The sequence below is a fragment of the Canis lupus genome, chromosome 10 (genome assembly GCF_011100685.1).
Source record: "Canis lupus familiaris isolate Mischka breed German Shepherd chromosome 10, alternate assembly UU_Cfam_GSD_1.0, whole genome shotgun sequence".
NCBI classification, from domain to species: domain Eukaryota; kingdom Metazoa; phylum Chordata; class Mammalia; order Carnivora; family Canidae; genus Canis; species Canis lupus.
In genome coordinates, this window is record NC_049231.1 from 1,464,784 (window position 1) to 1,488,565 (window position 23,782).

The following is a 23,782-nucleotide window of genomic DNA, read 5'->3' on the forward strand; positions in this document are numbered from 1 at the left end:
TCTTGCTTGGATTATGTAATTGTTCCCTTGCTTCCACCATTGCCCCCTCATTTCAGTCTCCACAGAGCCCCTTTTCAAAACTTAGATTACATTACTTCCCTGCTTAAAATCAAAACAAAGCAAAACAAAAATGTGTGGAGCTAATTTAAGAGGCTGAATAAGTAAATAAGAAAAGGAGATTCACTCTGCCTTCAAATTGAAGACAGAATTGCCTAAGAAAAGGCAATTTTTTTTTTTTTTAGAAAAGGCAATTTAAAACTTCAGGAAAATACAAAAGCTATACAAGAAAAGTTACAATTGTAACAGGAAAGAAACTAAAATGTAATATTGGAGCAGATCTGAATCTCAGCCCACAAATTTAAAAAAAGCAAGCAAACTCCTTAACTGTTAATGATAGAGTCGGGGAGACAACCCCTAGAGCAAAAAAATCAAGTCTTCTATCTGCATGGGTATCCTCTTAAATGTCTGCCATTCCAGTCTACATGCTCTTTATATCTGGTGAATCTCTACTGCCTTCCTGCTATGGGAGGAAGTGAGACACAGTCTTATATGAAGTCACCCAGGGTCTCATCTGCCTAAGCACACAATGCAACTGTCACTCTTTTGAGTCTTGCCACCTGCCCAAGGTGCTTCCACAAAGTGAATGGTACTTCGTGCTTTGGACCGAACCTCACTCTCTTCTCTTATCAGCCAGAGTGAATCTCCTTCTTAGGGAAAAGGCCCTGCTTCTCTGAGACACTGTGTACACCCACAAGTCACAGTCCCTTTTGTTTCTTTCCCTAAATCCAATAATTTCTCTAAAAATATTAAGGTTAGAGAAAGAAACTAAAGCTGGAGAAAGTGCAGGAAATGTATTTCAAGTATCTCACCCTTAAGTAAAGAAGTATCAAATTATCTCCCCACTTGAGTAGGGAAAGGGGAAACGGAAGACAGGGAGCAAAGATCATGTGTAAATTAATGTCTCAAAATATCACCTAGTCATGGTCTACCCCTAGTATATTTTGTGTCTTTAAGAAAGAAAATTTGAGGGACGCCTAGATGGCTCAGCGGTTGGGCATCTGTCTTCGGCTCAGGGCATGATCCTGGGGTCTTGGATCAAGTCCCATATCAGGCTCCCTGCATGGAGCCTGCTTCCCCCTCTGCCTGTGTCTCTGCCTCTCTCTCTCTATGTCTGTCATGAATAAATAAAGAAAATCTTTATTTATTTTTATTTTTATTTATTTATGATAGTCACAGAGAGAGAGAGAGAGAGGCAGAGACACAGGCAGAGGGAGAAGCAGGCTCCATGCACTGGGAGCCCGACGTGGGATTCGATCCAGGGTCTCCAGGATCGCGCCCTGGGCCAAAGGCAGGCGCCAAACCGCTGCGCCACCCAGGGATCCCAAAGAGAATCTTTAAAAAAAGAAAGAAAATTTGGTTTTGACCTAGATTCAACCTTTTTAAAAAAAAAGATTTATTTATTTATTTATTTATTTATTTATTTATTTATGATAGACAGAGAGAGAGAGGCAGAGACCCAGGCAGAGGGAGAAGCAGGCTCCATGCTGGAAGCCCCATGTGGGACTCGATCCCGGGACTCCAGGATCATGCCCTGGGCCAGAGGCAGGTGCCAAACTGCTGAGCCACCCAGGGATCCCCTAGATTTAACCTTCTTAATAGCAGAGTCTAAGTTTTGAGTTTTCCTGGGCAGTGACTGACTCCCCAACATGTCCCAATTCATCTAAACTATGTCAATTTACCTTCTTGTCAATGCTTGGTTCAGGGATGGACAAACCTAAGTCAACTTGGGTCAATGAGATTCAAGGAGAGCCTTGTTGAGGGCTCTGGGAAATAGACTTCCTTAATCTTTAATGCCATGGAAAGGCAGGCTCTTTCTTCTCTGTTGTGTGAATGAAAAAGCGCAGAGTTCCCAGTGCCACTGGCAATCATAGCACAACAATAAAGATAAGTGGGTTAAAGCCAAAACCGTGGATGGCAGAGCAAAGTAGAATGAACCTGCATCCTCGATGCCATCATTCAGCCACTGAATCCTGTCATCTTTCTTTGTTGTTAAAGCCAATGTGAGTTGGCTTTTCTGTCACTTGCTATTCAATGCATCCTACCTGATACACAATTTGGTGTCAGGAATAAAAGTGCTGCAAATAACAGACTGAGGGGGTTGTACAGTGGCCCCCTCCAAAGATATGTGCACATCCTAATTCCTGGAATCTGTGAATGTTATATTTTTTTATAATATATTTTTTTATTTTTTTTATTTTATTTTATTTACTCATGAGAGATACAGAGCGAGAGAGAGAGGCAGAGACACAGGCAGAGGGAGAAGCAGGCTCCATGCAGGGAGCCCGATGTGGGACTTGATCCCAGCACCCCAGGATCACACCATGGGCTGCAGGCGGCACTAAACCGCTGAGCCACCGGGGCTGCCCCTGTGAATGTTATCTTATTTGGAAAAGGGGTCTTTGCAGAGGTAATTAAGTGTTCATTTTGCTATTTTCGAGTTCAATTGGATATTGAAGAGACACAAACTGAGGACATTTTAATTTAAAAAATTCACATTTGACCTTTATTACATAACCACTCCTCAAAACCAAAAAAGTCTTTTCTTTTTTAAAAGATTGTATTTATTTATTTATTTGAAAGAAAATGATAGAGAGCATGGGGGGAGACAGGGGGTGCCAGAGGGAGAGAGAAGCAGACTTCCTGCTGAACAGGAGCCCGATGCAGGGCTGGATCCCAGGACCCTGGGATCATGACCTGAGCTGAAGGCAGACATTTAGCTGACTGAACCATCTAGGAGTCCAAAAAAGTCTTTTCAATAGAATTTCACATGACTTAGAAGTTTAAGGTGTTTTAATACAGTTTCATGACTTATTTGACAATGTTGCTAATGTCAAAAATGTATTAACTCTGCTTTGGGAATCTGAACCCCTGAATTTTGTCTTGGCCACCATGCTGAGAAGCCTTGGTCAGATCACTTCCTCCCCTGAGCGCTCAGTACTGCTATGGAGCTGTCAGTGGTTCCCAGGCGGCCATAGACATCGGAATTGTCACCTTGTTACGAACACAGATTCCTGGGGCCCATCTCAAGCTACTGAATCAGATATTTTAACATTGAGGCCAGGAATCTGTATTTTTAATGAACTAGGTGATGATGAGGTACAGTGGGAACTACTGGATCAGATGGCCTCTGGGTTCCTCATAGCTCTAAAAATGTGATTTTCTGATTTCTGTTTCTTCTATCACTGTTTGTCCTATCTCTGCTGCTAGATATCGTGCTAAAAAAACAAAACCACAAAATAAACAATAAAAAAAAACCAAGACCATGATTTAATCATCTTTAGATCCTTCCAGCACTTACACAGTGCCTGGAATGTTGTAGACAATAAATATTTGAAAAATTAATCAATGGCGATTAAATAAATAAATGTTATTTTATGTGAATCCCAATCACCTGTGAACAGAGAAATGTATATAGAAAGAAAATATGAACTTTTACCTGATACAATCTTGCACTCCCTGTCTGCCCTACTACATACTTCAAATAATGGGTTGTGGGAATGAGGCGAATACGTAGTTAGAGACCCAGGCGGAAAGTGGTTGACACGATGCCTCTGCGGGCTAGATTATCCTGCAGTGTTTCCCAGCGGTGGTGGTAACTGAGAGAGGCTCAGGATTCAGCAGGGGCTTGTTTTCCTCCCCTTGACATTTCCAGGTCCAGAAAAAGCCATATCTTGAATGAGTGACAGATGTTCTTGGGGTCTTTGCCCCTGGAAAGGCCACCTCAGGTGTCTGTGGAGGCCCAGCGAGTGGGAAGAGGCACTTGTCTTCTGCTAGAAGTTATCCATAAATTCTCCAGCAGTGGGTGTCACCCGAGCAAAGTGTCCACCAGAATGTCTGATACCACTCTTGTGGCCCTACAGACTCTTCTCCTACCCCTTCCCTCCTCCACACTCCCCAGACCACCCCTGGGCTTCCCCAGCTCAGACACTGTCCGCTGGCCTTGGAAGGTACCGGCTCAGGATGAAATCTGTCACAGGGGTGGGCAACTTCGCCAGTGGGAGGTAGAGCAGTTTGGCATCGAGGCCAGGGTTGTAGCGGACCCGGGGGCTCCGGGAAACGATGGCATGCTCCATGCTGTTGGTGACCTCGCGGATCCGCGGCTCTGCCGACTGCATCATGTTTTTTAACTTGTCAGTATCTGAGGGTACAGGAGGGCAGGAGAGTCAAGGCTCTGTTACTCTTCGGGAAAGACGGTTTCTTCTGAATTCTAGCCAAGCTCCCTTTCCTGACCCCTGAGCCCACATTTTGGGGCTCGGACCTACCACACCCTCCAGGTTGTCCCTCACGTAAACACCCCCAAATAATCCTATTTCTCTTCCTGAATCCAATAATTGTGTGTTGAATTCCTACAAGCAATGAGAACTGTGTCCAGTTCTGCCACTTATTAGTCATCTCTTTGAGCTTAAACCTCCATCACCTGTCAAATGAGGATAATAATACCCACTCTAGAGAATAATAAAGATGAATAATAGCAGAGTAGACAGTGGAGGAGGACAGAGTAGAAAACAAGTGTGTATAAGTGAATGGGAAAAATTGGAAGAAAATAAGTAAAAATACTGTCTGGCTGGTGGGATTCCTAATCATGGGAGGCTCTCTTTTTTTTTCCTCCTATGTAGGTCCTACAGTTCCCAGATTTTCTACAAAAGCATGTAAGAAAAAAAATGTTATTAAAAAATAGTAACAGTGCGCTCGCCTTGGGCTCCGGGGACCTAAGGCACAGGCAGGTATGTTGTAAGGCTCTAACAAATGTGAGGGGCTGTTCTGTTAGCCTTGAGCCCACAGGTAGGAGGAAACGGCGCCTGAGGGTCAGACTTCCCAATAAGGGATTGAGAGCAAAGGAGCAATAGCTGGCCCAACTTTGGGGATGGTCTAGGAAGGCAGGCAATTCACCTCCTCTGTGCAAAATACTTGTGGGCAGTTGATGAGGGCAGGACAGTATATTCAAAATGCCCTTCACCCCCAACTCCAATGAACCCCATTTTTGTTTCCTAGAGAAAACCACTGCAGTGAAGCAGCTGTGCTCTGAACAACCTCTCTGTACTCATGTCAGTGCATTTCCACCTGTTTGCCTGCAGAATAATGTGTGCCAGGTGCCAGGAGCGGGCCCCATCCCTGGGCAGCACCTCCCTAATGCTCTTCTTTCCACAAAAGCTATCTTTCTGCTGTTCTGAGCAGTTGGGCCCTTGGTCTCTATCCTTAAATCCCAGGCCTGCCACCAGTTGAGTGACCTTGGGTCCTTAATTCCTCTGAGCCTCCATCCCCATTATCTATGAAATGAAAATGAGTCAGCGATCCTCAAGATCTAGCTGTTCTCTCAGAGACCCCTCTCCCTCCTGGAGAACTCACAGTTGCGGAAGTACTCCTCTCCGTAGCTATCCTTGGTCTCCTGGGGCAGCCGCTCCCACAGCTTTCGCATGCGGGACACCATGTCCTCCTTGCCCAGGATGGATGTTCGATAGTTCCCTGGCTCAATGATGCTCACTTTCACCCCAAAGTAGTGGAGCTCACGCCTGGGAAAGGAGAGTTGGGCTCAGTCTGGGGCCCCAAGATGACAATGGATCATGAGGGAGGGTCACTTCTGACCCCTGTGTAGGAGCTTATGTCCCCAGGAACCTAGAAGAGCTCCCCTACTTCTGTGCTAAGCTGGCACTGGCCTCATGCAAATAAGGGCCTCAGCCCTTTCCTAAGCAATTTGCATTAGGCAAACACCCAGCAGGAAAGAAGTCAACAGAGAATCTAGACCAAAGCCCTGCCGGGTTCTCCCACTCAGCCCCACACCCAATACTCACATGGCAAAGGGAATGAGGGGATCTGAGCAAGGCCCGAATCCTCCTCTGAGCGTCTCCCCTGGGCATGTCTGCCCCCACGCCTCTCTGCTCGAGAGACTCTCCCTCTTACTCCCATAGGCCCAAACATGTTTTACTCATTTGGGACAGCTCAAGGAAAGGCAGGAAGACAGTCTCCTATCACTACCCCACCTCCTTTTTTTTTTTTTTTTTTAAGATTTTATTTATTTTTGAGAGAGAGCATGCACACAAGCAGGAGCACACACATGAGTGGGGGGGGGGTTGGGCAGAGGGAGAAGCAGACTCCTCACTGAACAAGGAACCCAGTGTGGGCTCGATCCCAGGACCCTGAGATCATGACCTGAACCGAAGGCAGATGCTTAACTGACTGAGTCACCCAGGCACCCACCACCCCACCCCTTCTCCTCATCCCTCTCTTGGTCCTTGGGAAAGGCCCCTTGAGGACTAGCCTTCTTCCTGCTATTGTGTTAGCTCCCTCCCTCCAGTGCTCCCTTGCCTACATGCTGTCGTCCCTAGCCCTCTCTTCCTGGGGTGAAACCCGCAGGACTCCCACCCAGAGTGGTTTGGCACTGGGGCCCAATCACCTGATGCTGTCAGAGAAGGCCTCGACACCAAACTTAGAGACGCAGTAGCCACCACCAATGAGAGCCACACGACCACCAGAGCTGGACATGTTGACGACCCTGCCCCGAGCTTTTTTGACCATGGGCAGCATATGGAGGGTCACTTCGATCAGTCCCACCAGGTTCACATTGATCACCTTCACAAAGTCCTCCTTTGTCAGCCATTCATTGGGTCCACTGGGCAGGCCTATACCAGCATTGTTCACCAGGGCCCAGAGGCCTGGGGGTGTGATGGAGGAAGAGAGAACCACATAGAAATCATTAGCATCTCTGGAAAAGCATTGGGGTCCACCACCCATCAGTTCAGGGCTGCCAGGGATGGTTGAGCAGGTATATAAGGTCACAAGATGGCCAGGCTGGTGGTGAGCAGTGGGGAGCTATGACAGCCCAGAAGAAGGTCTGCCTTTTACTACTAATTAGTTTCCCTAAAGGGCCATTTTTTCTGATTCACGTAGCCTGTCACTGTGCTAGCTGGGGCCCTGTACCAGCCACAGTCCAGGCCTTAGCTAATAGCACCTAAACCGTTAGCTCTGGGAAAAGAGATACCATTTTCATACCAATGAATTAATGGTCGAAGTCCTTCACCCCTCATGCTTCCCCTTCTCTAGTCACCTAAGTGTAAGAAACCAACTTCATTTTGTGCATTACCAAAAGCAGTTCATCCATTCACACATTCATCCGTTCACATATCTATTCTCTGTGGGTTACAGAGAGGAAGGTGCTAGAGACATAAAATGGACAAGATAGGGTCTTATCCCTCAAGGAGTTCACAAACCAGAGGACATTAATAATATCCGTAAGTAAATATATAACATATTTAAGTAAAACAATCATGAAAAATTGTGATAAGGGCTCTCTTGCAGATATTTGATCCGAGTTAGTATAAGTGGAGAGAAATAATGCTAAGTATTGTCATTCAACTCTGCAGGGCCTCAAGTTCTAGTCTTGGTTATACCTCCAGCTTTGGACAAGTCACTTCCTGTCTCTCGGCCTCAGGTCCTTCATAGACTCAGTGGAACAGATGCTTCCAGCCTGCAGTTTGCAATCCTGAGACCCTTCCAGGCTGAACCCCAGAACCTGCTCAGGAAGAGAGATGCAGGGGAGGCTTGACTTGCATTTGTTTTACATGTTGAGTCTCCAAGTGAAATTCTACTTGGAGGAGGATGTTTGATGAAAACATGTTGTAAAAGTCCCTAAATGATACCTAAGGACACTTTCCAGCTCTTTCAATCAAAGATTCCCTACCCTGGCTCTTTCCCGTCCCCTTCCCTCATCCCAGTAGCCCACCTTGACCCCTGCAGCCTGGAGATACTCCTCCCAGCACAATTCCACTCTCTTCCGACGGCAGGTCTAGATTTAGCACTGCTCTTGGTCCACTCCTCTTCCTAGGCCTGGGGTCCACACACTAGCCATGCCCCCATCATAGCTTCCTGCTTTCCTCCAACTAGAGAGACCCCAGGAAACCAGCTGGCTGGTAAGACTCGAACCTTTGCAGCCAGAGGAGGCTCTCTTGTCTTACAGAGGAAGAAATGAGGCTCCTGTGACCCAAAGAGTATAAAACCCAAGAGGTCTCTGTCCATGAAGAAGGGATACACACTTGCCACTACCTATGATCATCCTGGCAGGCAGCTGTGCCTGTTAGCAAACCAGGACTACCTTCATTTTGTTCCTGCAAAGAGCAACGAGAGAACTACCAGAGCAGTGTGAATAGCTTTAAGGCTGTGCCAACCTGTCATGTCCAGAGACTCTCAGGGGCAACAGCAAAGTGTGCCAGGAACCCTGCCCCCTCTCCTTTCCCAGTGCTTCTTAGACCAAGGGTGTTGCCCAAGGAGATAGGGAGAATAATGTCCTCTCAAAGATGTCCCCATATTAATCCCTAGAACCTGTGAGTACGGTGGGTTACATGGGAAACAGGAATTCAAATAGCAGATGGAATTCAAATTGTTAATCAACTGACCTTAAAATGGGAAGATTATCCTAGATTAGCCTGGTGAGCCCAATATAACCATAGGGGTTTTTTAAGTGGAAGAAGCAGGCTGAAGACAGAACCAGAGAGATAGCAGCGTGAAAAGGACTTGGCCCTACCTTGCTGGTCTTGAAGATGGAGGATGAGGGTCATGAGCTAAGGAACGCAGGAAACCTCTAGAAGCTGGGAGAGGCAATGAAATGAATTCTCCCCTTGAGCCTCCAGAAGCAACACAGCTCTGTTGACACCTTGATTTTAGCTCAGTGAGACCCATTTTGGACTTCTGATCTCCATAAGTATAAGATCATAAATGTGTGGTGTTTTAAGCGACTCAGTTTCTGCCTTAACTTACTACAGCAGGAACAGGAACCTAATATACCCAATGAGTCATCAATAACATAAGTGCCTCAAGGCTGGATGTAGGGCACAGGGCAGGGCGGCCTACTGAGAAAGAGACCGACTCTCATTGAATTATTCGTCAAATAGTTCATTCAACAAAATTTATTGAGCACCTCACTGGAAGCCAGACACTGTTTGGGTACCAAGGTTGTATAGTAAGAGAAAGGGACAAAAAGCCCCTCTCCCATCCCACCCCTGCCCCACCCTGGAAGCTTTATTCCAGCAGGGGAAAACAGACAATAAATAAGAAAAATAAGTAAAACATATTATAGGGGCTCCTGGGTGGCTCAGTCAGTTAAACGTCTGCCTTCGGCTCAGGTCATGATCCCAGGACCCTGGGATCGAGCCCCCACATTGGGCTCCCTACTCAGCGGGGAGCCTGCTTCTCCCTCGGCCTCTGCCCCTCTGCTCATGCTCTCTCCTCCCTCTCTCTCTCTCTCAAATAAATAAATAAAATCTTTTTAAAAGACTAAAGTATATTATCTTGGATCATGGTAAATGCTAAGGAGAAAAATAAAGCAGAGAGTTACTGTTTGACCCCTCCTGGGCCCCAGGGCTCTCCGGCCCTCACCTGTGGTGGGACCGCCAGACGAGTCCCCTTAGGGGTCAGAGCTTCCCTGAGGGTGCTGTTGCTCAACATAGCCACCCTGTTCCTCCTCTTCTGTGCCCATGCCCTGCGTGCAGGAAGCTTCCTGTGCAGGTCCGTATGCACGTCTGGTCCAGCCTAACCAGCCCAGTCTTTTTTCCCAAAAGGAGTGGTCACTCTGATGTCAGCACTTAACCTGAGGTCAACCCAGTATCCACCATGATGTGAAGAAGAGGACAGATCTCTCTCTCCTGCCTTCTAGCCTGACCCAGTCAAGGAGAACAAATGTCCCCACTCAAGGAGTCCAACCTCATGTTCCCTTCCCCTCCCCCATCCCGATCCCAGCAAAACGTGGTCCCATGTCTATAGGAGCTGATGGTTAGGAGACCCAAGTCCCAGGGAGGCCCCTCCGTCTTTGGTGGGTTGGGCATACAGCACGCACCTTCCCTCTCCGCATTCTATGCTGGTCTCCCCAACCCCTCCGAGTCTCTGGCAGAGAAAACCTCCCTGGGAAATCACAGGAGTGAACCCACCAAACCACACAACGGTTTCCAGTCCCACCGAGCAGGGCCCCAGCCCCCTTCTCTACGTCACCCCTCCCGCTGCACCTGAACCCGGTGGCCCTGATCACCGTCAGATGCCCGGGGGAGAAAAAGAGGGGGTAGCCCCAGAAAGCCAAAGAGGCCGATTTGCCCCACCTTGCTCGCCTACTTGGTCCCTCACCCACTGGGTCGCTGCCTGTATGCTCTCCGTCCTGGTGACATCCAGTAGGGTGGTCTGCAGCCGATAGGACGTGTCCCGTTGAAGCTTCTGGGCCCCCTCCTCGGTGAAGCAAGCCGCCAGCACCCGCATGCCCCGGTTTACCAGCTGCCGGGCCAGCAGGTTCCCGAAGCCCGAGTCACAGCCCGTGATGAAGACGTACTTGTCCGAGAGGTTGCGCACCAGATTGCAGTTCTTGAGCCAGCGATACATGAAGGACAGGTCCGTGATGGCCGCCATGGGGGGGAGGAGATGGCCAAGGAGGGTGCGGCTCAGCAGCCCGCAGGAGAGGCTGCTCCTCTGAACCCCAGGGGGTCTGCTGGGTCCCACTGAGAGCAGCTCTCCTCCCTCCACCGCTGGCAACAGACGCAGGGCTCCTGGGCGAGCCACTTTATAATTTCTCTAGGTGGATGCATCACCACGCCAATTAGCCTCGATGCAAGAAATTCAAGTCCAACCTGAAGCTTTGTGACCTCAGACAGCCCTGGTGGCTGCCTCCTGCTCCCCCCCAGCCCTGGTGGGTGAAGCTGCACAGGATGGGAAAGACCCTGCTGGTGATGTCGATGCCGAGACGTGGCTCATCTGGGTGGTCTGAGTGGGGTAGGTGAGAAAGGAGGACTCAGCCCAGAGAGCCTCCCCGGAAATCCCCACCTCCGGCTGGGGCTCGAAATCACTTGTCATGAGTGCAGACATGTAAATAAGCTTAATTTTTATTTTCGGGGGAAAAAAACTAAGACAAATTCATTAATGTAAAACAAACAAAATTGGTTTCATGCCCCCCCCCAAACCCCAAAAGAAATGAGTTTCAGAGTACTAGTTGTTCAGAATTCTCTGCCCTTGGGTGAATGTCCATTATAAGAAATGAAGAAAAAACGTAAAATCTTTAAGAAAAAAAAGGGGGGGGGATCCCTGGATGGCTCAGGGCGTGATCCTGGAGTCCCGGGATGGAGTCCCACACTGGGCTTCCTGCGTGGAGCCTGCTTCTCCCTCTGCCTGGGTCTCTGCCTCTCTCTCTCTCTCTCTCTCTCTCTCTCTCTCTCTCTCTCTCTCTGTATGTCTTATGAATAAATAAGTAAAATCTTAAAAAAAAAAAAAGAAATGAAGAAAAACAAAGGGGCTCCCCTAGGGTGGATGTGTCTCCAATGTCTGAGGCCAGAGGCAGCAGGGCCCTCCTACAAGGAGGCTGTGTCTTGGGCAGCCCGGGTGGCTCAGCCGTTTAGCGCTGCCTTCAGCCCAGGGCCTGATCCTGGAGTCCTGGGATCGAGTCCCACGTCGGGCTCCCTGCATGGAGCCTGCTTCTCCCTCTGCCTGTGTCTCTGCCTCTGTGTGTGTGTGTGTCTCTCATGAATAAATAAATAAATAAAATCTTAAAAATAAAAAAGAAAAAAGGAGGCTGTTTCTGAAAACTGGAAAGAGGAAGGAGGAAGGGCTCCAGGCCTGGGTCCTTGGGAGGTGATACTCAGGTCACCAACAAGGAACCCCTGCTGCTCTCCAGGCAGAGCCAGCTCTCCTCACCCAGTGACCAGGCAAATGGACAAAGTTAAGGACAGAAGACACATCAGCACCACCAGCAGCTCCCCCACCCCTGCCCCACAGTGGGCATTCCCTTTGACCTCTGGGACAAGGCACATACTAGGTGATCTGGTGAGCTGAGAAGCCTGGAGGGGGTGCGTAACAGGGGAAGGAAGGGACTATGAAGCCAACTGGCACCGTGGCTAATTGGTTGTATTGAGATAGGGGAGACCAGGAGTCCAGGGGTTCTAACATCTGGGGCTGATAACAGGTAGAACCACAAGTAGCAAGAGAAGTTGGGGGTGGAGATACTTTGGGCACAGGGAAGGAAGGCAGGAGGAGAGAGAGTTATGATATAAACATCACTGAGATGAGGTCTGGCCCAATGATGGGGACAGGCCATGAGTTCCCTGGGCAGCTGTAGGAAGGGCCTGGGGCCAAATCTTGGCTCTGAGAAGGGATGACATTAGGAAAAACAGAAGACTAGAATCAGAGATTTGGAAAATTCTCAGTATCAGGACTTGGAGGGGAGGGAGAGTTTCCAGGAAGCGGGGCAAAGAACTCACAATAGTTAGGAGGGAAGCTGGTAAAGAAAAAGAAGTAGGGAGATGAGACAGAGAAGCCACATCTAGGAGCCTAAGATGCAGGGACACAAGGATGTTGAGGTCTATGGTGGCTCTTGGAATAAACCTCTAGAGACACAATTCCTCAAGATGAGCCTGGCCACCAAGGTATCCCAGGGGACTGGGGGGCAGCCACCCACACCTTCCCTGTCCAAACAGTCTGACAGAAATGGGGCCACGAATTTTCCAAGGTGAAGAGGCAAGGATGCATCTTCATGCTTCACTACCTACCAAGGTTGGTAAGCTCCAGAATAAAAAACAACAGGTGTCGCAGGAAAGGCCAGAGAGCTTGGCCATTCTATAACAAGGGTGGTAGGAGTGAGAGGTCAGATGGTGGGCACACCCCTGGGATGCAGATCCAAACCCTGTATGAGACAGAGATGGGAAGTGGTGGAGGCAAACCTTACTTCCGGCACACCCAGCCCAAGGCACAACACCTATGCTCAATCTGGGAGGCATGTCCTAACTCTACCTCCTGGTTAAGTGAACAGGGAAATCTTGGCTAAGGGAAGTAAGACAATGTCCTCAAGGGCTGAGCAGTCCCAGGAATATCCCTGTCCTTGAGAAGACAGGCGACATCCAGGGGTTGTCTCAGGATTTAGAAAAAGATGACTTAGAACTACCCCAACACAGGACCAGGCCTGAGTCACCATTTCATGGGCTTCTCTGTGCCTGATGGTCAAGGCAGTGCTCTCCTGGGTTCAATCTCCCCATATTTACAAACAGTAGGTCATGTAGTGGGTGATGGGAGGGCCGCAGAACCACGCGGAGGGGCTCTTTTCCTAAGGCTAGAAATGCCCCCTTGTCTCAGATGACAAGTCTCCCTGCTAAGTGGGCACCTGAGGCCACCAGATCAGGCTGGTGTTGCATTCCACCGTGCACACCTCTGTGCACTGTATCTTTCAGGAGAGAGGGGCCTTCTGCTCCTCTGGGCCATTTCCAGCAACTCCCACAGGGTGACAATGAATGACACAGTGACATCTGACCTCGCTTCTGTTTTCACCAAGAACACCGATGTCATTCTCCAGGATCAGATCCCCCTAAAGGCTCCACAGCCTGGGTTTGAACCTGAGGGAAGAAAACTAAGACACCTGCCGAGGCAGCTCCCAGCTCCAGTTTGTCCTCAGCTCAGGGACTTATGTCACGCTCTGCAAATGCTTTCTCTGTTTGGTCCATACTTAGGGCGTCGTCAGAATAGTGGAGATGCAGAGAGCCACGGGCTCAGGAAGTGCTGGGGGCTGAAGGGAACTCCTGCTTGAGCAGGTGCTCAACAAAGCTTAGCAGAAAACAAAAGATGGGTCCAGAAGTGACTCTTACTGCCCCCACCCCCCAGAGGATGTGGGAAGTGGGATCTGGGCTGGGGAACTTGAGGATGGCCACAGTTGGGGGCATATCTCTAAAGGATGGGACAAACAGAGGGGCACAAAGAGGGTGCTGCTGAGGGGAGAGGCTTGATGTCCCTGGGGCCTGGGGCCTGCCAGAGCCTCAGCAACTTCTCCTTGTCTGTCCATCCTTGGGTTTCCTGTGACCCCACATTACTTGATAAATCCTGGAAAGGAAACATTAGTCCCCCACTTCTGTGGAAGGAAGGGGGTGATCTAAAACTCCCTCCTTGGGATCCCCCCCAGGGCCATCACTATGAAGGCACCTGACTCCTCCTCTCATGGACCTACACCCGCTGCTCCCCAAAGCCACAGTTCCAATCACTGGACTTAGGTCAACTTTTCAACTTTTATTTTGAGGCAAACACAATCAATGAACATCAAAGTGTCAAGACAACTCAATAACTGGTTTCTGTGTCCTCTGTCCTGATCCCAATTATAGACACGTCCTTTCAGCCAAGGTCTGTGAGTTGGCCTTTCAGGCTAATGGGTCAGGCTGGTGGTCATCATTCACACCTCCATCCCTGTTCCTCAGCCACAAAACAGTTCTTTCCTCCTGATATCCCAGAGTCCTGAGTAATGTCCCCGGGAAGCCTGGGGAGGAGGTGGGAAGGTGGGAATGGAGGTGAGATGGGCATGCTTGGTGACAGGAGATCCCCTCTCTCCCTCTACCTCTCTCCCCCTGAGGTGTTCCCATCCTCACACGGTACCCAACTCCCTCCTACCACGCACCCTAGTCCTTCTTGGGTTACACAGCCTTAGCCGGGCGTGGAGAGTTCCAGTAGATCATGGTGTCCACCAGCAAGGTGGGCAGGTAGCTCATGGGGAGGTAGAGGAGCTTAGCATCCCAGCCAGGTGAGTATCGGGTACGGGGGTGGCAGGCTGTCAGGGCATGTTCCATGCAGTTCGTCACCAAGTATAGATTGGTGTCACACATTGACTTCAGCTTTTCAATTGGCTTCCTGGCTGCCCAAACAGAAGGACATATTCTCACATTCCAATCTTCTTGCTTTGGGATCAACTTCAGAGAAAAGTCTCTAAAAGTACCCCACCTCCCCACCTCTCCCGGGTCATCTCCCAATCCATGGATTCCATCCGAGGGCGTCCCGCCTCCCACCAGGGAACACTCTGGCGCTCGGCCCCTGGGCCCTACCCCTGCGCAGACGTGCTCTGCAGACACTGAGATGGCCACACGCCCTAGAAATCTCAGCCCCCGAGAACCAGCTCTTTTACCGCCAGCTTGCCAGGGGTCCGTGCGTGTCTCCCCCCCTCTGGCTGCACTTTCCTCCCTTAAATAACGAGGGCATTAGGGGAAAGTGCCGTCTCCAGGTCTAGCAAGCCTGGATCTGCCCTGAGGTCACCAGCTGACCACACGGGACCACAGGATGGCCCCACTGTGTAGGTGACTCTGGGCCTGGAGGGGGGTCCCGAGTCTGTAGAAGGCGCTAGTGATGGGCCAGGTTTGCTCCCCTCTCCCCAGTGCGCAGCTCACTCACCAGAGGCCAGGAACTCCTCCCCATAGGCCTCCCTGACCTCCGGGCTCAGCCGGTCCCATGTCTCCTGGAAGCCCCTGGAAATCTTCTCAGGGTTGGTCACGTTAGTGCTGAAGTAACCAGGCTCGATCACAGCTACCTTCACCCCGAAGTAGGTGAGCTCCCTCCTGCAAGCAGACAGGCAGAGGGGCCAGGGCTTCAGGGGCCTCACGGACAAACACAACAACAAACCTGCTATAAAACCTACCTCGGGGTTGGGGTGGGATAAACTCAGAAGCTTGGAAAGGTCCATGAGCAGCGGCCAGCGGGGCGGGGGGCGGGAAGAGCGATGCGGCCAGTCTGTGGACAAGGGGCCCCGTTTCCAGTACCGTCGGCCTCACGCTGAGGAGCTCCCGGGCTGCCCAGGCTGCTGCGGGCACCACTCTCCTACCCTCTCCACCCGTCTCCCCTGCATCCAGTGGGCTCCACACGTGGCCCATGTCACCTCCAGCACACCCCTCGGACTCCTCCCTTCCTCTTCTGCCTTCCGTTCTCTAAGGAATAGAGAACTGCCTACCTCTTGGCTCCCTCGGACCCAGAGCCAACCTCTGCCCTCCAGCCAGTGGGTGCTCCAGAGGCTGACTGGACAGGGTCGCTCCCCACAGGGTCCTGCTGCCAACGGCATGAAGGGGTGCGGCCTGCCCCCCCACCCCCGCCAAGGGCCCACCCATGCCCACCTGCCTGGCCGGGCCTTGTCTGATAGCCTGGAGGACCACCACCACCGTGGCTAGCTGACTTGGTCACAACCGCAAGAGATGGTCACTACATTTGGGTCTCTCAACTCTTTCTCAGCTGTCAGACTCTTTTTTTGTTTTTGTTTTTTTAAGATTTTATCTATTTATTTGAGAGAGACACGGCACACGAAGGGGAAGGGATAGAGGGAGAGGGAGAAGCAGGCTCCTCACTGAGCAGAGAGCTTGGTGCGGGGCTTGATCCCAGGACCCTTGAGATCATGACCTGAGCTGCGCGTAGATGCTTAACCGACTGAGCACCCCAGGGGCCCCTCAGCTGTCAGAACTTTTAGGTCGGGACCTAGTCTTGCTGTCCTCGGACATGTATGTTGTATGTTTATAGAAGTGCTGAGAAGTAACTATTGAACTGAGTCAAATGCTGGACCCCCACACCAGGGCCCCCGACACTGAATATTATAGGAATTATGGGCATGAGCTCTGTAGCCAATTGATCTCAGGTCCAGTTCTGCCTCAGTCGCTTCCTTGCTGTGGGCCCTCCCCCAGGGCAGTGATGGATGAAACCAGTTCTATAGCCCCGCGGCTCGTTCCAACACCCAGGACAGAGGAAGATGCTTCCCAGTGAATGTCTGGCACAAAGCAAGAGAGAAGCATCTGGAAGGAAGAGCCTCTGAGGCTGTAGAAAATGAACCCCCTGGAAAATCTGCCCCAGAAGCACGGAAGCAGGAGGATGGAGGGAAGGCCTCTGTCCCAGTTCATTACCTGAGGGAGTCCGAGAAGGCCTCGACACCATATTTGGAGATGCAGTAGCCCCCACCGCAGAGAGACAGTCGGCCCATGATGCTGGAGACGTTGACCACACGGCCCCTCGCCTTCCTCACCAGGGACAGCAGGCTCAGGGTCACCTCCACCAACCCCAACAGGTTCACGTCAAGTATCTTCATGAAGTCATCCTTGGTCAGCCATTCATTGGGTGCCGTGGGCCAAGAGATGCCAGCATTATTCACCAGGCCCCAGAGCCCTGGGCACAGGGTAGGGAGAGAGCAACATGGTCTGTGCGCCTGAGGGGGACGCAGCTGCGGTCCCAAGTCACCTTCCAATGCACTTTGTTACAGAATCAACAACAACATCTACATGGTATAAAGGAAAAGAGCACAGAAGAGAACTAAGGATGAGGCGGCTACAGAGCGTCCGGCTGTGCAGGCGCACGGAGCTGCTGGACCAGGAATGCTCCTTCTCATCCTGCTCACTGCTCCTCAGTGCCTGGCATGCAGTAGGTAACAAACCCATTTTTGTTAAGGGCACGCCCAGAGTTCCGGAGGATAGTGTGGTGTTCACAGCTCTCTGGGAAAGAGACACCGAGAGGTAGACAGGAGTGGGTAAGTGACAGAAATGAAGGGGGGACTGGAGAAGAAAAAGGAGAAAGACAACTTAAAAATAAAGAAAAAACATGAAAAATGCCTGCCCGTACTCTTGGGAAAGACAGCCGTGGAATCCCAGCAGCAGGTAATGCAGAGAACAGGCCTGCATTGGCCACCACGGACAAGCTTTGAACAACCTGCCACAACTGCAAGGCAGGATCTGCTCTGGAAGCCGAGTCCAGCCTTCGTGCTGGGGAATTCCAAAGCTCACCCTGCAGTGACCACCCAGGCTCGTCCGGGGTGGAGGTGACCAGGCCTCATGCCACACACTAGTGTAGACGGCACCTTAGCTCCAGAAAGTGTCACCCTCCCAAAAGGTGACTCTTACCCTATCCCCCCTAGGTCCCCAGCCCACTCAGCTTTCAGGAAACCCCTCCAGAAGAGATGAGGAGAAAAGTCACCATAAGAGATTTGAAATAGTCAGAGGTACAGACCCACAGACCTCAGGTCAGCAGATGCCAGGTCCTCAGTGACAAGGGGCTGGTGGGGGGAGGGGTAGGGTACACAGGGTTTGGCCCTGGGAATACTGGAAAAAGAAGACGGCCTCTTGTGATACTTGTCCCCCCCTTCAGAAACCTTCCCTGGCCTTAAAGAAATGCAGGATCTAGGGGCACCTGGGAGGCTCAGTGGTTGAGCGTCCGCCTTTGGCTCAGGGCTTGATCCCGGAGTCCTGGGATTGAGTCCCACATTGGGCTCCCCACAGGGAGTCTGCTTCTCCCTCCCTCTGCCTGTCTCTGCCTCTCTCTGTGGGTCTCTCATGAATGAATGAGTGAATGAATGAATGAATGAACGAACAAATAAATGAAATGCATGCTCTCTGATCCAATTATTTTACTTTACTTAACTTGACTGAGAATGGAAACAAAGCTTTATTACAGAAACCTTTACTGAGATGTTATTTCTGCCAGCAAAAGTGGAAAACATGTCAGCAGACAGCAATATGGGAGGGCTTAAATGAGTGGTGGCCTCTCCACATGCTTGGATATAAAGACATTGAATATTACGTTTTGGTTTCTTGTCTTTGTTTTTTTTTTTTAAGATTATTCATTTATTTGAGAGAGAGAGAGAGAGGGAGAGAGAACAGGAGCAGGAGGGAAGGGTAGAGTGAAAGGGAGAAGCAGATCCTCGCTGAGCAGGAAGCCCGATGCAGGGTTCGATCCCAGGACCCCGAGAGCATGACCTGAGCCAAAGTCAGATGCTTAACCGACTGAGCCACCCAGGCGCCCTGAGTATTACATTTTGTAAAAGATTGTCTGATGAAAATGTCAATCATTGGCTACATAATAATGTAGAGAGTGACTGACTCTGGAAACTGGGCTTTGGGAAATGTCATTTTATCTTTATCTTCTTCTATGCTTTCTACAATGAGCGTGTTTTACATTTTTAATACAAAAAAGACACCAATGATTTCCTCTTTCCCGAGAGGGGCAGGCACCATAAAAGAGGAGATAGAATAGGATCCCTCACCTGTATTTGACCAAAAGTCCCTTCAGCTCCCTGAGCCTCAGTGTCCTCATAAGTCAAGTGGGGCCCATCTTAAAGCCCTGCAGAGGGCCAGGTGTGAAGGAACCATCAAGAAAATGTGCACCTATTGAGATCAGGAGGCTGGGTCCAGCCTGGCCCAGCCCCAGCTGCCCCATAACAAGCCTGGAGAGCCCTATACCTCCTACAGACGATTGGTCCTAAACTCGGGCTGGGCTTGTCTAACCATGGTCTCCGACTCAGGCACTCCAGGCCTTCTGCTCAGGAAACTCCAGAGCCTTAGGCTTTGAAAATCAAAACCTCTTGGGAATCTTACCAGTTTCACAGAAGAGAGGTTTTCCCTGGGCAGAGGGAAGAAATACAGAGACACAAAGAGGACAATGGGCCATACCTCTGTCCCCCACATGCTCCTCCACCCACTGGGTGGCCGCCAAGATGCTCTCTGTCTTGGTGACATCCAGGATCACTGTGTCCAGCCTGTCTGACGTCTGGCTTCTCAGCTGCTGGGCCCCCTTCTCCGTCAGACATGCAGCCAGCACCCTCAAGCCTCGCAGGTCCAGCTGCCGGGCCAGCAGGTTCCCGAAGCCCGAGTCACAGCCCGTGATGAAGACGTACTTGTCCTGCAGGTGGCTCACCACCTGTCTCTCCCGGTACCAGCGCAGGAGGTAGTACAGGCCCACGAGGACTGCCAGGGACCACCACATGGCCTTGCAGGGAGCACAGGCTGAAATGCAACAAGAGCACAGCCAGTGTTCCGGCAGGACGATGTGAGCACGCACGTGTGTGAGCAGTAGGCCAGCCTCCAGACTCTGACATAGAGTCCTCGAGGACCTCCTGGTCACTTTCTCTAGTGAGTATTATTATTATTTTTTAATTTTTATTTATTTATGATAGTCACAGAGAGAGAGAGAGAGGCGCAGAGACACAGGCAGAGGGAGAAGCAGGCTCCATGCACCAGGAGCCCGATGTGGGATTCGATCCCGGGTCTCCAGGATCGCGCCCTGGGCCAAAGGCAGGCGCCAAACCGCTGCGCCACCCAGGGATCCCTCTAGTGAGTATTTTTGATACTGGCTCCAACTTACACACTCTTTGGTACACTTATGCCATTTCTACTGGGTGCTATTGGATTTCACAAAGAATCCTTTGACATGAAGATACTTTTCCTAGTCACCTTCTCCTGGTCCACCCACTCCTCCCATTTCCCCCTGCCCATCTACACACACACACACACATACACACAGAGGCACACACCCCTATGTCCTAGGTCTCATGGTTCAGAACTGTCTTCTTACCTTGTTCTTGTTCAAGGCTGGAAGCCGGGTCCGTCTCCCTGACTTACTGGACACTCTTACAAAGATAGGCTGTAAATCAACACTCATGTGATTTCAAAACACAGCTGTGCTACCAACCAGCTGTGTGACCTGGGGCTGCTGGCTCACACTCCATGCCCGGCTTCCTCATCTGGCTCAGGATACCGGGTTCACATCTCAGAAATCTAAGTCACTGGCGGCCTCTCTAGGGGGAGAAGAAGGCAAAGAGCACAAGCTCCCCTCCCGCTATAGAGGGTCTCTGGGGCAGATCGGTGTTCAGAAACTAATGGGGTACCTGCCCCCAGAGGTGGAGAAAGGAGAGAAGGGACGGGGTGGGCACAGCAGCACAGAGGCTGCCCCCAGTTGCCGGGAGGGTCGAGAGGAAGCGCTTGGCCAAGCGGGTCTCAGCAGTGCCACCCCCTGCTCCGTGGAGATGGCCTGTCCCCAGCCCTGGGTGGTGCTTGCATCCCGCCCCCCACGTCCAGAATCCAGAGAGCCAGGGCCGGACTCCAAGGGCAGCACAGGCCAGTTTGCCAGGGACCGCGGCCCGGGTGTCCTAGGCCTCCGAGGTGGGGCGGGGAGGCCCAGGGCCTGCACACATGGCCCTGGCCAAGTCTGGGAGCGGGGAGGGGGGGGAGCTGCCCGACTAAACAGGGAGGCCCCGAGGTGGACACAGGCTGTGCGTGGGGGGGCTTCAGGCTGACGCAGAGGCCAGCACTTCACAAGAGGAGGCGCACAGGGCTGGGGCTGGGGTGCCCAGAAGCCGGTCTGGCGGCTCTGTGTCTCCCCGACTGTCCACTGAGCCCTGGTCAGGGAGAGGAAGGGGCCCTGGGGAGCCCGAGGCTTCCCCGCAGTCAGAGGCCCAGCGCCCACTCCTCCCGGCACCTGAGGAACAGAGAGGGGCGCCCACTGAGCCTGTCTCTCAGGGTGGAGGTGGCTGCAGCAGCATGGCCAGGCCTGGTCCTGCAGAAAGCAGCCTGTCCCTGCTTCCCAGGTGTGTGTGTGCACGTGTGCCAGGACCCCCTACACGGGCTTCCCAAAGCCCAGGGAGGAAGAAGCCAAGGAGGTAGAGGGGAGCCCTGGAACCCCCCGGGGGGTCCAAGGCACCGTGCACATCCTCACTGGACACCAAACCCCACTGGGCACAGGGCCATGGTCTTTACCTGCAAGGAACTGGACGCCTGTCCCCTCAGTGACGACAAGGTCCTTCACCACCAATTTGCAAGCGGCCTTGCCGCGGAGACCCCTTCCAGCCCTCCCCTCCTGCGAGACCTCAAAGCCGGTGACGTCCAGGCAGGACAGTCACAGCAAGGTCGGAGGGGCCGTGGGACAACAGGAGGCTGGGGTGCCTCTCACGCACCTGGAGCCGTGGGACCAGAACGGGACGCCCCGCAGAGGCGCCGAGGCGCAGACTCGCTGCTGCGGGGGTGTCCCGGCGGCCGCACCGACGAGTCCCCGCGCGGCTGCACCGAGGTGTCCCCCCCCCCCAGCGCGGCCGCACCCACGGCGTCTCCTGCGGAGGGGGTGGGTGGAGGCGGCTCCTGGGCGGCAGCCGGGCCGGGGCCGGGCGCCCCCTGGTGGTGCCCTGCTGGGGGCTCCGCGGGGCCGCGGTCCAGCCGGCCGCCCCCACCGGGTCCCCCTTCCCCACCCTGGGGGCCCGTCCGGAGAGGGGAGCCGTCGGAGCCGCCAAGGGAGCTGCGAGGGGCAGGAGCCTCATTGTGCAAGCTGCCTTCCGCTCCCTCCTGGACTGGGGACCCCAGAGAGTAGAGACACGACCCTGCCTTCAGCGGGGACCTGGCACGGGACTCCATCCCAGGGCGTCGGCGTCCCGCCTCCCACCAGGGAACACTCTGGCGCTCGGCCCCTGGGCCCTACCCCTGCGCAGACGTGCTCTGCAGACACTGAGATGGCCACACGCCCTAGAAATCTCAGCCCCCGAGAACCAGCTCTTTTACCGCCAGCTTGCCAGGGGTCCGTGTGTGTCTCCCCCCCTCGCTGCACTTTCCTCCCTTAAATAACGAGGGCATTAGGGGAAAGCGCCGTCTCCAGGTCTAGCAAGCCTGGATCTGCCCTGAGGTCACCAGCTGACCACACGGGACCACAGGATGGCCCCACTGTGTAGGTGACTCTGGGCCTGGAGAGGGGTCCCGAGTCTGTAGAAGGCGCTAGTGATGGGCCAGGTTTGCTCCCCTCTCCCCAGTGCGCAGCTCACTCACCAGAGGCCAGGAACTCCTCCCCATAGGCCTCCCTGACCTCCGGGCTCAGCCGGTCCCATGTCTCCTGGAAGCCCCTGGAAATCTTCTCAGGGTTGGTCACGTTAGTGCTGAAGTAACCAGGCTCGATCACAGCTACCTTCACCCCGAAGTAGGTGAGCTCCCTCCTGCAAGCAGACAGGCAGAGGGGCCAGGGCTTCAGGGGCCTCACTGACAAACACAATAAAGCAGTTTACCAAGACCTGATGTGTACTGAATGCGGGGGATACAAGGTAGGAAACGAATTTGTAGCGAACCACGAGGTATTGTTGAAGTGCTGAGAGCAAGACAGGCCCCAGCCAAGTCCCCCGCCACCAATGCAAGCCTCCAGGCAGGGTCCCCCATCTCAGCTCCTCCTCCAGAAAGTGAGCCTGCCTAATCCCTCAGCATCAAGAAACCCAGAACTTGTGCTGAGAGAGAGGGGACACCGAAAAGAGGAATTCTGGGAGGGCAAATGCTCCTCAGGGCACATTCTCCCCAAAACTCCAGAACTCCAAGGTCTCGAGGTGAGGAGCAGTGGAGAGAGAAGAGGCTCTGATGATGAGCCCCGTGAGGCGAAGAAAGCTCGTATGACTTCAGGTTCTGAAAAACACCCTGGGAATCTTCCCACTTAGCAGAAGAGAGGTCACCCTTGCACAGAGAGAATCAATAAAGAGACACAAATGAATCTGGGCCATACCTGTGTGTCCCCCACACGCTCCTCCACCCACTGGGCGGCCGCCAAGATGATCTGTCTTGGTGACATCCAGGATCACCGTGCCCAGCCTGTCTGACGTCTGGCTTCTCAGCTGCTGGGCCCCCTTCTCCGTCAGACATGCAGCCAGCACCCTCAAGCCTCGCAGGTCCAGCTGCCGGGCCAGCAGGTTCCCGAAGCCCGAGTCACAGCCCGTGATGAAGACGTACTTGTCCTAGAGGTGGCTCACCACCTGTCTCTCCCGGTACCAGCGCAGGAGGCAGTACAGGCCCACGAGGGCCGCCAGGGACCACCACATGGCCTCGCAGGGGACAGATGACAGGCTGCGATCAGAAAAGTCTGTGGCCTCCTCAATCTAAATGACTGTGAAGGCAGTCTGGCCTCCGGGCTCCCTGGCATGAAATCTAATTTCCCTCCTGGTCACTATCCATCTGGAACATTTTTTCCTCTCCCTGACCTGTCTGCTCTTTGCACTACTTTTATAAGTGCTGACACAGGCCCTTGACAATCCCAAATCCTGCCCAGAAAGAAAACATGCCTACCAGCAGTGCTCCCCGGCCCTATCACTGCCTTCTGCTGTGTCCCTGTGGCTGCAGGCTGAGCGACACAGGCCACGCTGCTCTGGGTTCCAGGTTTAGGACTGCCTCACTTGTCTGCTAACACGCAAGCTTCATATTCCCAAGCT

The 23,782-nt window shown here is 52.4% G+C and overlaps 2 protein-coding genes across 9 annotated transcripts; both read right to left on the reverse strand.

Moving 5' to 3' along the window:
• Positions 1 to 2,534: 2,534 nt before the first annotated feature.
• Positions 2,535 to 10,440, reverse strand: SDR9C7 (short chain dehydrogenase/reductase family 9C member 7). The gene is made up of 4 exons (XM_038549505.1): positions 10,140 to 10,440; positions 6,452 to 6,710; positions 5,407 to 5,570; positions 2,535 to 4,198 (listed from the first exon to the last, which is right to left on the reverse strand). Exons 1-4 carry the CDS (start codon positions 10,438 to 10,440, stop codon positions 3,981 to 3,983), a joined length of 942 nt encoding a protein of 313 aa, XP_038405433.1. The 3' UTR covers positions 2,535 to 3,980.
• Positions 10,441 to 14,047: 3,607 nt separating this feature from the next.
• RDH16 (retinol dehydrogenase 16) lies at positions 14,048 to 23,556 on the reverse strand. 8 transcript variants are annotated; one of them, XR_005365287.1, is made up of 7 exons: positions 23,083 to 23,556; positions 22,368 to 22,531; positions 19,233 to 19,565; positions 16,701 to 16,959; positions 15,214 to 15,377; positions 14,450 to 14,679; positions 14,048 to 14,311 (listed from the first exon to the last, which is right to left on the reverse strand). XR_005365287.1 is itself a non-coding variant. In XM_038549734.1 (7 exons), exons 1-6 carry the CDS (start codon positions 23,217 to 23,219, stop codon positions 14,466 to 14,468), a joined length of 1,275 nt encoding a protein of 424 aa, XP_038405662.1. In that variant the 5' UTR covers positions 23,220 to 23,545; the 3' UTR covers positions 14,048 to 14,311; positions 14,450 to 14,465. The 8 variants fall into 8 exon arrangements, 7 of the variants coding, with proteins under 7 accessions (XP_038405662.1, XP_038405666.1, XP_038405665.1 ...); XM_038549734.1 differs by having other exon boundaries at positions 14,450 to 14,683; positions 23,083 to 23,545; XM_038549738.1 differs by lacking the exon at positions 23,083 to 23,556 and adding an exon at positions 20,134 to 20,202 and having other exon boundaries at positions 14,450 to 14,683; positions 22,368 to 22,386.
• Between the last annotated feature and the right edge of the window lie 226 nt (positions 23,557 to 23,782).